This window comes from Plutella xylostella, chromosome 30 (assembly GCF_932276165.1).
Source record: "Plutella xylostella chromosome 30, ilPluXylo3.1, whole genome shotgun sequence".
NCBI lineage: Eukaryota > Metazoa > Arthropoda > Insecta > Lepidoptera > Plutellidae > Plutella > Plutella xylostella.
In genome coordinates, this window is record NC_064010.1 from 5,870,450 (window position 1) to 5,882,717 (window position 12,268).

The window sequence follows — 12,268 nt, forward strand, 5'->3', positions numbered from 1 at the left end:
ATGCTGTGAGAGAAAATCGGAGCACTTGTCAGAAAGACTACGAACGTGGGAACCACGGGGCTCTTTCTAAAGTAAGTAGGTACTTTCTATTGAACCATTGGGATGGTTGATGGAATCACGACAACATCGTAATAATATTGGGACAGATTTCTGTATGTTAGCTGCTACTACTACCTACTACAAAACGATATTTCTTTGTTTCTTTTATTCCACTACTCAATCTTGACAAGCATTGAGGTACTAGGCTCCCATAAATAGCAAAGAGATATCTAGACATTCGACTACTCAAATATGATACTAATGTACCAGAACCATAATACCGAAGAGCTATAACCATTTACAGCTACTGAACCTCACATTTCTGTTGGCTACCCGGGTACCAGGATCCCATAAACACAGAAGGACTACATTTTATGCCTTGCTCAAACTCCCCTTCCCAGATATGAGGTACCAGGCTTCCATAACTCACCGAAGATCTCCCCGCTGGGCGCGTACTCCGTGACCAGGTAGATGGTGGAGGCGCTCTCCATCACCTGGTACAGCCTCACCACGTGCGGGTGTCGCAGCCGCTTCATGATGCAGACCTCAAGAATACGTCCATTATTGACACGGGTGGATGTGTCAAAACCTCGAGACGCCATTGGCTATTTTGTCTTAATGCGGCATGGACGCGCTCCAAAACACTGACATAATACCACAGATAGCCACCATGTTGATCAATAAACTGTACAAAAGTACCAGGCTCCAATAAATGCCTAAGAAGTCGACATAAACAGCTGCTAAACCTCACAATCGTTCTATCAAGGTACTAGGAGCATATAAATACCGAAGAGGTACCAAGACATTCAAGTACGCAAGCACGTATTCTGCAATGAAAGTACCAGGCGTCTATAACTCACCGAAGATCTCCCCGCTGGGCGCGTACTCCGTGACCAGGTAGATGGTGGAGGCGCTCTCCATCACCTGGTACAGCCTCACCACGTGCGGGTGTCGCAGCCGCTTCATGATGGCGATCTCACGGAACGTCTTCTGGAGGTTGTCCTCGTCCAGACGCGATTTGTCTATTATCTTTATTGCTACCTGGAATGGAGAAGAGAGAGGTGTTAATATGGCTAGGGTTGCTGACACTGTTGGTTGGACTGGTCCAACGATTTAACCCATATTTCTAATATTTAATTGGTTTAGTTTGGGCCTTAATTTAATAGCGTAAAATTCAGAATGTTATCTTGGTCATTTTGTCCACTGGGCAATGGAATGAAGGGCTAGGATTCTCTGATGGTCTCTGAGGGTCCACATCAAATATGAGGTGGACCCAGGTATGTAAACAACATAGCTCTTACCATCTTCAAGTTGAAGTGACAGAAAACAAACTATGTAATCGGCACCTTTATAACAACGAGATAGGGTCGTGGTTGGCGGTGCACAGCTGAAACAGCTGTTCCATAGTAAAGTTAAATACCTACTCAACCAAAACGAACACCTGTTTTTTTATTATTTCAGAGTTAGTCCCTTAATGAAGTTGCTTAGTACTCGTATGTAGAGCACATTGTCCAGAAAGTCACAGACCACCCTGTAGGCACATTTTGTTTGATCAGGACTATTCATTGAAATCGGTCCATCTGTTCAAAGGTTATTACGTATTTGTCATCACAATATTCGGGGGTTTTTCAACCTACGCCCGGGCTATCACTAGGTCAGCACACAACGTAAATATTATTACGATCGCACATCTTATCTAAAGCCGATATCGTAATCCGGATATGGGCGGTTGTGAAGAAAAGAATGCCTACTTAATCTTTACATAATATTGTAATTATGCATTACTAATCGTTTTGTTTATAAGTTTGGCGCCAAGGTCCCACGTGTACTATCATGGTCAGAGTCACTGTAGCAAGACTAAAACTAACGAAAAAGTGCTGTTATTGCAATCGGTATGTTTAATACGACGGGATAGAGTCGTAACTAGCCTGGCAACGCTCAGTAATGTTGGTTTTTGTAGGATAGAATGACCCCAAGTGCTTTCAATCAGTTTGTTAGCTTGCGCTGACTCCTAAAGTCAGCGGCTTACAGTATGCTGCACACACCATAGTAAAATTGGTAGGCAATTCGTAATAGCAAAGTGTTAGTTCAAAAAATGCCCACGTTGGAACTGTACAAACATAACGGAAACTGTAATAATGTTTCGATATTAGGTTTACTGTATTTATTGTATTGTAATATAGAACAACGCTAACTACGAAAGTGCTTCATTTCCATGATTGCAGTACTATTTCCGTATGTACCTATGCATATTCCTTTCCCAAATCTCCTTGAAATATTCTGATTCCGCGTAAAATAATTAGAACGTTTGCAAGTAAAAAAAACTTCAAACTTTCATTTCCTATTGGAATTTTACGTAGCAATGCGTCATCTAAGTAAATCAATGTGGCCATGGATTCATGGAGAAGAATAGGAGTAAGAGAGTAATCTTTTAAATTGATAGCTTGTATCATAAATGTATCTACGTATTAAAATAACGTTCACATTGTACAATTGTACATGACTGTATACTGTATCGTTTCTGCCATGAAACTGTTTAACATTGTCTGCATATAATAAGATATAGATATCTACGGAAAAGAATTCTTACAGATTTTTATCACATTCATATAATTTTTACAGACATCGCACAACAGGCTCCCCTTAATCAACTTCCGGCAGGTAGTCATATTACTATAGTGAAAGAAGAGGCCTGCAGCCCTACATCCATCAGCTGTCTCCACCGGCGACCCTCAGCCGCCTTGACCCGGCGAGTGCAGCCGCGGGGGTGCGGGGCGCGCGGGGGGGACCCTGACCGCGCGGGGACGTCTGCTGGGGGTATATGTTCTGCTTACATAGCCTTCGCTTGCTGTAATTGTCTTAAGGCCTTCGTGGACTTTGGTATGGTGTATTCTGAACTAGTTAATGGATCTTTACGTGTAGATAAGTTAGGCTTTTTCAAAATTTTCTTATTCGATATTTTTTGGGGTAACAAATAGGAAGGTATGCAACTATTCCCAGGGCAGTTGACAACTGACGAAAACGAATGTAGCTAGTAAAACCTTACACCTCGTGACAAATCCTAGTCTAGGCCTAATGGTCGACACAGACACACCAAGAAGAGGATATTATAATCAGACAAGGATTTTAAACTTCGTAACAGTACCTATCCTGTATCTGAGCACCTGATACGGCACATCTCTGAACAGCCACAAATTAGCAGAACACTTCAGTGACCTCCAAGCGGGGAGATTGTGTAACGTCTGGAATCTCCACGTGAAGAGATCGATAGTTCCGAGCAGTCTGCACACGAGACGAGGAGCTGGGGGGTTACCTCCACCGATCATTAGCCATCAATGCTTAGCTTCGATCAAAATTGGTGAAATTTTTATGGAGTTGACAGATGTTAGACTGATAAGTGACGATGATTAGGATCGTTGATGATACCTAGCCAAAACGACTGATTGTTGAAGGAAGCTAGAGAGGCCAGTAATTTAACTTATAATACCCTTCTTTTGCGTCAGGGGTTAAAAAGATAAATGTGTAATGAATACAGTTAGTTTCAGGTTTTATAGGTAGAAAAGATGTTTGAATTCGGAAATGTTAAAACACTCAAACACGCGCCGTTATCCGATCGTGCAGAAATATTATCTTGTTTCTGATAAAATGTATATCTTTTATCAGTTCCCGATGTTTTGACTTTGAATAGTGTGTGTAGGTACAATGTACCAGCGGGTGAATCCACGTGCCAGCGATATGGATAGTGAACACAGGAGCAGTGGGTTACCAGCTTCCCAGTTACTACCACTGAACATCCCTAACGTCAGTTACAAAACTCTGACTGGTAGTTACTTTCATACTATTTTGACATCGGTAGATAGAGTTATTGAAACTGGCAGTAAACAAAGTCGCTCGCTTCTCAAATCTGACGTAGCTTGTATGGATCTAGATCTGGATGTTTTGACAGGCTAGCGACGCTGCTTATGAATCGTTAAATGCTTATGATCGGTGGCAGTACGGTAGCTGGCTTCAAGTAGTTTAAGGTAGACCTGCTCGGTCTAATCGAAATCAATCAGGTCACAGTCAAACTCGAAACGCATAAGACCCCGTCTTCTTCAGGGGTTAATTAAACAGCGACACGGCAGTCGGCAGTGCCATTTGTCATGGCAATCCCAAGTTCCGAGCCGACAGAACCGAACCACGCAACCTTGCGGGGAGGCCTCGCGATTTCCATAATGACATGGAAACTAAACCGATTCACGCGACTGTCTCCGCTAAGGGCTGCAGGTTAGATAAGAGACGCCGTGTAGTGTAGAGGCTTTCCATTTGTAGGTTATAGGAGAGTTAAATTAAAGGGGGCGAAAATCCACGTCAAAGATAACAATTATACGTACCAGGTACTCTTACGGTGAAGGAAAACATCGAGAGGAAACCTGCACATCTATACTCTAGATGTGTACCCTAAGTGCATTGTACCTACTCATTAAAAAACGGCGATACGGCTCACAGCCTACCATGTGAGTACAAATGTACAGCGAAAAGCGGGTGGCTCGCTTGCCAGTCGCCTCTTGCTACCGTGTCGTCGATGTCGTGCGCATATGTACATGTAAAAGTATATTAATGTAGATAAAGTGTAGATCATACGCCACAATCGTCCACTGCCAGACACCGGCCACTTCCAGCATCTCCACATAATCTGTTAATACGTTTAGGTATCTCATCCAAAAATTACGTTTTCAATCGGTTTTTGGACGCATTCGTCAGTGGCTAGCTCAACGGCGGAGTAGAGTAGGGGTAGTTTAAATACATGGTTGAGCTATAAAGGAATGTCAATGTGCTAACCTCCAGTGCTAGCAAAACGGACACGAATCTAGATTGTGTACTATGTTGCCATGCGGCGTGGTGGCTTCGTCCTTCACTCGAGGTTGTGGCGTCCTCGGCCTGAGAACATCGTAGTGTGTACTAACTACTACTATTTACCTAATCTAACCCTGAGGTGATAGTGGGCCGGTCATATCTGCCGAAGAACTTATAACATCCCTCATCAGCTTAGTTAGATCATAGGCTAATTAGTCTATGGTTAGATTAACAGTATTTTATTTTTATTATAGTTACGAATAAGCTGTTGAGTGTCAGGTGTCACCTATAAAGCTGAAAACTGTTCACATTTTGTTAAAAACTGTAAAATCGTTTTAAATTGTATATGTCGCAGGCATCTGGTTTAATCTCCTGTTTGATTGAACCACTAGCCCGTTCATTGGATGGCGCTATTCAGTTGTATGACTAAAGGACAACTCGTCAAGTCGTTGATTGTAACGTTCGACGTCTTGACTGAACGTCATTCAGCGGAGTCGTTGAATGGGATATAGTATAGCAACTTTGTAATGTCTGGTTAGGGTGAACATGACCAGACAAGAGTCAACAAAAAGACTATGTTACAAAGCTCTTATCTCACAAATTAATTAAACAATAACAATAAACGTACCTTCATATTGTGGTTTATAATTATCCAGTTACGCCACATTTTTTTCTTTGAAACTATCCGCCCGCGGCGTAATAATAGGTAAACCCATGTTGTCACACTATTTTAACACAAATAACGCACTTTAAAGCTAATTTATTTGCAAAAAACTAACAATATAGGTGCTTTTTGTGTCAGCTGTTAGCTGTTAGACGCCATATTTGTTTTGTTCACCACCTGACTGATTTTAAGTCAGCTAACTAGTTGGACGTTTAGTGACGTTTGTGCAATCAACGTTCGGCCTAGTCATACAACTAAGCAGCGTCATCCAATGAACGGGCTAGCGGTTCAATCAAACAGGAGATTAAACCAGATGCCTGCGACATATATACCAATACCAATGAATAAAGTCACAAATCTTCTGACCGAACTAATTCAAAATAAGAGCTCAGTGGTAGAAGTGGGGTGCTATTTGTCGAGACGTTTCTCTTGAATGGATACTTTATCTATTTCGTATTAAAATATCGTTGTCTCGAATACATGAGACTGTCAATTTGTTAATGTACACTTGTCCAAAATTAATAATGCACATGCAGATCTTCACACCCGAATCATTAAATCGTAAGAGCCTTAAAAAAACACTTGCATTTTGCACCTTGTTCGAAAGAAATAGGAGTCAATATCATGTGTCACATAATCGAAAACAACCGATCTGTCAACGATTTCTATGCGCATTATCAATTTTGGAGCACTGTAGGTACTTGTAATAAAATACTTCATCTGTGATACGTCCTACTGATAGTTCAACAACAAACAAGGCTTGAGTATTCGGAGAGGAATCTCAACAATGTGATTGCTGCTAATTAGAGCCGCGAGCCAGTATCTATTCTACACACTTCACTCGCTAGTGCCGCGGTTCCCAACCTAATACACTCACGGGCAATGAAAAAGTTCCATAAATAGTTCCATAATCATAAATAGCTCTGTTCATATTATTATAATTATTATTATTAAGCTTATAAGTATTGTATACTAACTAGTATTAAGTCTTTTTTTGAAAAGATGGCTCAGGAGTTTCTTGCCTCCGTTCTTCTCCATAGACAGAAAGGGCCCCCCTTATCCGAACGGAGAGTAGTTTGTAAAAATTGACGTTCATCACAAAATTTTATATTTTTACGATGAATAAAAAAAATTGAGTTCGAGTTTTGAGTTCATTGAGGAATTACCAAATTACTTCTAAACGGAAAAAGCTAACTTAACGCCTTCTGCAACGTTTAAGTACATTATACGGCGCATCAGAATATTACCAACTAAAAACGTAAATATTTTGTAAAAAAATCCTATTCAATGTTTCAATAAATTGAGGCCATTTGGTGTCTGCATTCTGTAAGTGGAACTGTTTCTTTGCACGTCAGTGTATTATACAGGGTGTTGCAAAAAGGGTATACTAAGCCGAAACCTACATGTGCAGCATGGTATATCTAAGCCCGAAACTGAAGTCAGAATTTGAAAATTCGCGAAAAAAAAGATTCATTTTCCATAGAAACTTTGTTGGTCACGTGACTTTTTATTATGGAAAATAATATATTTTTTTCGCGAATTTCCAAATTCTGACTTCAGTTTCGGGCTTAGATATACCATGCTGCACATGTAGGTTTCGGCTTAGTATACCAATTTTGCAACACTATTGTATTTTATTATCTGCGGGGATGTTAGTACCTGTATCTGGCTCGCTCAAATGGAACCTTTGTGCATACCCTTGAGGTCTAAACTGCCCTCCTAAGCTTGGACCATTTCCCACCACGCTGGTCCACTGCGGGTTGGAGGGTTCACATATCAAGGCAGTTTAGACCTTGGGAATATGCGCAAAGGTTCCATTCGAGAGAGCCAGGTCTGTACCTACACCCCCATAGAGAATAGGTATAATAGAATAGCACGTGAATCTCACAGACAAAGGCTAGCCTTACCTTAAAACAAAAACAGCGTTACGAGTATGTATTCAGTGTTAAGTTTTGTATCGCAGAGCCAAAAGGCGACTGATTACTTAATTTGTTTGATTGAAGCCGCGTCGTGGTCGGCCGAGGGAAACTTTTGTAAGGACAAAGTTTTCTTTCTCTCGTTACAATTGCAACTGAGAAGCCAAGGAAACAATGTTGACTGTTGTACAGGAGGGTTACTGTACACTGACGAAAAACGAACGAGCGAGAGGTGTCGTGTAATCGGCACGTTTGTACAACAAGATAGAGTCGTGGCTCGCTCGTCAGCTCGTCCGAAACTTAGTTTCTCTTCATAATATAGTTTGAGCCCCCTGTACTCACACAGACGGGTGCTCAAATCGCGTGCATCCACGGAGGAATGTTGAGGACACCTATTCTATTACATCATTTAAACTCTTATGATCGGTAGTGTAAATTAGTTATCGAATGGAGACCACGAACAGGCCAACGTAGCGTGGGATGCCCCCCGGGCCGCTGGACCGACGGCCTTAGACAGGTGGCCGGTGTTGGCTGGATGAGGAAGGCCGAGGTCAGAGTGTTGAGGCGCTCCTTGGAAGAGACCTACGTGGAATGTGCCAAAACCACGTGACGTCATAACGCGTAAAATCATGAGCATTAATATTCACCTGCTGGCTGTAAAAGCAGAAACGTGAAACAACAAAAGCTCCCAATATTTGAAGCCAACTGCAGTTAAGCAAATGTTTAGAGTAAATATTGATCTTCTCTGTCCTCTTGGCGACATCATCAAAAGCATTTTATTGCTATTATTTATATATATTTTCCAATGGAAAATCCCCAAAATAAATAATAAACACGCCAGGTGGCGCAAATGTGACGAAAAGGCGATCACAAATCTCGACATCTTGAACAACCTTTTCAATGTGAACAAAAATGTGTGAGCTTAGATTAACAATATACGTACAAGATGGACTGTCAGTGCAAAAGAAACGTCTTGACAAATTTGATAACACCCCACATCTGCCACTGAGCTCTTATTTTGAATTAGTTTGGTTAGAAGATTTGCGACCTTATTCATTATTACAAAATGGTGATCGAACTTAAAACTGTGACTTGAACTTGACAGCCAACAAAATTTATTTTTCTGCAGATAGTTTCAGAAAAGATGAATCTCTCTAATTAATTTATAATTTGTAAGCGATTATAATAATACCTATTTGATTTTTTTTTCTGCATACCACTATCACTCATTAGCTCATTACTAGTCATTACTGACCTATCACATGAGTACAATAACATACAGCAATCTACAGGGTGGCTCTCCTACAAGTCACCTTGACTATCCCTTCAGGGATTACAATTGCCTGCATGTGATAATGAGTTGTAAAGTTGTAAGGACATATTAACCGGACTAGATTGTGACTCCATTATTGTTGCGGTCTAAGTTTGCTTATGACTGTATTCTTCTTAGGGCCTGTTTCACAATATTTGGATAATTATTATAATATTATATTATATGTGGGGACATCTCACAAACGGTCATCCAACCCCAAGCTAAGCAGAACCTGTGTTATGGGTGTCGGACAGCTGATATATCTACAGAAATACATAGATAGATACATATTTTATATAAATATCAACACCCAAGACCCGAGTACAAATATCTGCCTTTAAACAAATATGTGCCCCAGCTGGGAATCGAACCCGGGACCTTCGGCATAGCAATCAGGGTCACTAACCACTACGCCATTCAGTCGTCATAATGGCTATATGTGGGGACTCGATAAAAGACATGCTGTCACTGTCTAAAACATAATTACAGAGAGTGACAGTGTGTCTTTTATCCCACAAGAAAATGACCCGTGCATGCTGGTGACAAATAATACAGCTCAACAAGGGTTTGTCAACGAGGTGCTAGGGTTAGCCAGTCAGATCACTTGTCAGTGGCAGATGGCCCAGGGTCCAAAATCAGCCACTGAAAAGTTGATATTGCTTGGGGACTTGACTTGGGGTTACCACCACACAAGCCTTACTCAAATCTAACATTTAACTTGTACAGATCTGACAGATGAGCGGCGCTGCTTATGGATTGTTAGCAATACAGTAGCTGAATGGCCAAAGCTAAAGGGTTATGCAGTTTTTTTGCTCAATTCATTTATTTTCAGATAGTCAAATCAATAAATTTGGAGGTGACAATAATTATGGTGAAGAATGCAATGTCTATTTGAATCTCACATCAACAGCGGCATACCATTTTTGTCTGACTATGCAATAAATAAGTAGATTATCTGTGTTAAGCACGGCAATGTAATTGGTAGGTTGTGTTTTATATAGGTACAAGTTAAACAAAGTAGATTTAAAGAATTGATGAGGCTGAATGCAATATATCTTGGAAAATCTATTTCACAAAAAATAATGTACATTTTGTGTTTATTATAAAAAATACATTTCATCAAAGCAATCAAATAATAAAAAAAATACATTTTATTAAAGCAATAACTCATATGCAGAGAATCCAATAGGAACGGTACTAAGATTCTGCTAAGAATAACCTAAAAAATAAGTAAATACACCAACCAAAACTGGCTGGCAAGAATGAGATACAACCAATGACAACAATACAGCGCAAACTAACTTTTGGAATTATTATACTTAATGCAAATAAATTGGTTGTAACAATTTAACCAGGGTATTCCGCTGCCAACAAGAAGTCAGAGCCACTTAATTGACTGAGGACATCCAATAAACATGGCAATTGACAATAATTATTATCACAAAAACGTTTTGGAGGTCATACTATCACAATTTACCGCCATTTTAGCTGACATGGCCACTCACAGCGGGAAACACCTCACAAACAAAAGAAGAAAACAAGCAAAGGGGTCACACTTTTCAGCAGGAGAAATTGTGTACATAAAACCCTGCTGATTGCGAGATGCGTGGCGGCGCGCGGGCGGCATAGTAAACAGATGCCTCGCAAACCGGTTGGTTTATCGTATTTTTTTAATCAGCTCCTCGTCTTCGCCCCCTCATCACTCAGCCTGTTTAGATTTTAAACGAGTTTCGATTCGGACAGCGTTTGGCAAACCTGACGGGCGATCCATGGCGCGGCGGTGGAAAAATACCAACAAACACACAACACCACCGACCACCACTGGGCACTTGGTGTGGACGGCCGGGACCACAGGTGTCGAACAACACGTTCCTGCAGCCAGAACACTTGATTATAACACGGTAGCACTGAACACACGGCCGAATGCCGAGATACGCACCTTAGTTTTGGTAATAACATGTGTAGCGAGCTTCACTACGGCGAAATTGCCCGTTCCGATAGTCTTCTCCAGCTCATAGTTGCCGACGCGGACGAGCTGGTCTATTGGGAATTGTTTGCTTTTGTGCACAGTCTTGTAATTGTTGGCCATTTTCGTAAAATCGCGTTTTATTTTGCTCGGCCCTACTTTTCGCCGAGCGACCGAACTCTACTGTCGCTTTGTTCCCGCTCCTGCCGCCAGGGGCGCCACTGTCACTCACGTCATTCGAGGGGGACGTCCAACGTACGGCCTTGGAAGTTCATTAACAAACTGCAATATTTTAACACAAAACTCATATTAACTATCCTAATTTTCAAACTCAATTTTAAAACTGTTCATCAATAATTCAGAACCGTAATGTCTATTCTTTTAAGTGTTATCAACAGTTTCTTATCAGTGGTTTTGTTATCAAAACCAACGGCACAAGTTGTGCGACCCTCGCTTATGAAAAAAGTTCCCAATTCACAACCTTACTCGATGTCGGCTGTCCCTGTCGCTCTCATTGAAAAATCAAACGTCAGAGTGAGAGGGGGGAACCAGTCGCTGTCAAAATGGCAGCTTGGTGACGTAGTACGTCATCGCCTACGTCATCCGCGCAAGTTTTGAAACACTGAAACTATACATACGTCAACGTAAAATATCGATCTTTCTTCTGATGAACAAGTTTTTCAAATGCACGTCACTTTATTGTGACGAACTTCCAGGGTGAAAAATTGCATCTGCCTGGAGGCCTGTAGGTTTCATTCCCACGCTATCTTTTCTAAGTTCTTATTACATGAAAATCATTTTATTACTAAGTAGGTATTCTCGTTGGGTAGGTGTATAACAAGGTAAGTAGGTACCTACTAGGGTTTCGTTCCCGTCTTCCCGGGAATTCCCGTTCCCGGGAATTCCCGGGAAATTTGTCATTCCCGAAACCGGGAAAAAAATAGCATTCCCGGGAATTCCCGGGTTTGATTTTTAGTCGATTCTATGCTATATTTTCATCTTTATTTATCTGTTTCTCCTACCTTAAAAAAAATGATCGGCAGACTTGTCGTCTAAGATCTGAAATTTCGGTTTTGTTGTAAACGCAGCTGCATTGCAAAGATAAATTACTCATCTACATCACCTTCTTTCACCTCTTCCTGATTCAATATTTTCATCTTTATTTATCTGTTGGTCCTACCGCCTACTTAAAACCAAACAATTGATCGGCTTTTACATATAAATAAATAAATATGTGGGGACATCTAACACACGGCCATATGTGACCAAAGAGTATGTAAAAGCTAACGCTAGTGTGACTTCTGTCATATTTTTTTTTATGTCCCCCGTTTTGTGTCCGCGTTTATTTTTTATAAAATTACTAACGCATAGAAAAAAGTAGGTTGAGCGATAAATCGTTGAATTAATTAATTTTACTTTTCCTGAGATTGACCTACAAAAGATATCGCAATTTCTGCAACATGATTCTAAGGAAAGTAAAGGTAAATTATGAAAAAGAGGAACTAGACAAAGCTAAAGGCAACAGTAAACGTCTA

At 40.8% G+C, this 12,268-nt stretch overlaps 1 protein-coding gene across 4 annotated transcripts in view; it reads right to left on the reverse strand.

The window, feature by feature from the left end:
* Positions 1–11,142, reverse strand: part of LOC105388620 (serine/threonine-protein kinase SIK3) — a 37,265-nt gene extending 26,123 nt beyond the window's left edge. For 2 of the 4 annotated variants that reach the window (XM_048632001.1, XM_048631998.1), the window contains exons 1-2: positions 10,707–11,139; positions 900–1,080 (exon numbers count right to left, since the gene is read on the reverse strand). In XM_048632001.1, the coding sequence (XP_048487958.1) occupies positions 900–1,080; positions 10,707–10,856 (331 nt within the window). In that variant the 5' untranslated portion in view covers positions 10,857–11,139. Of the gene's footprint in view, positions 1–469; positions 608–899; positions 1,081–10,706 lie in introns of those variants that run through there. The other 2 variants (XM_048631999.1, XM_048632000.1) reach the window with 2 other exon arrangements.
* Between the last annotated feature and the right edge of the window lie 1,126 nt (positions 11,143–12,268).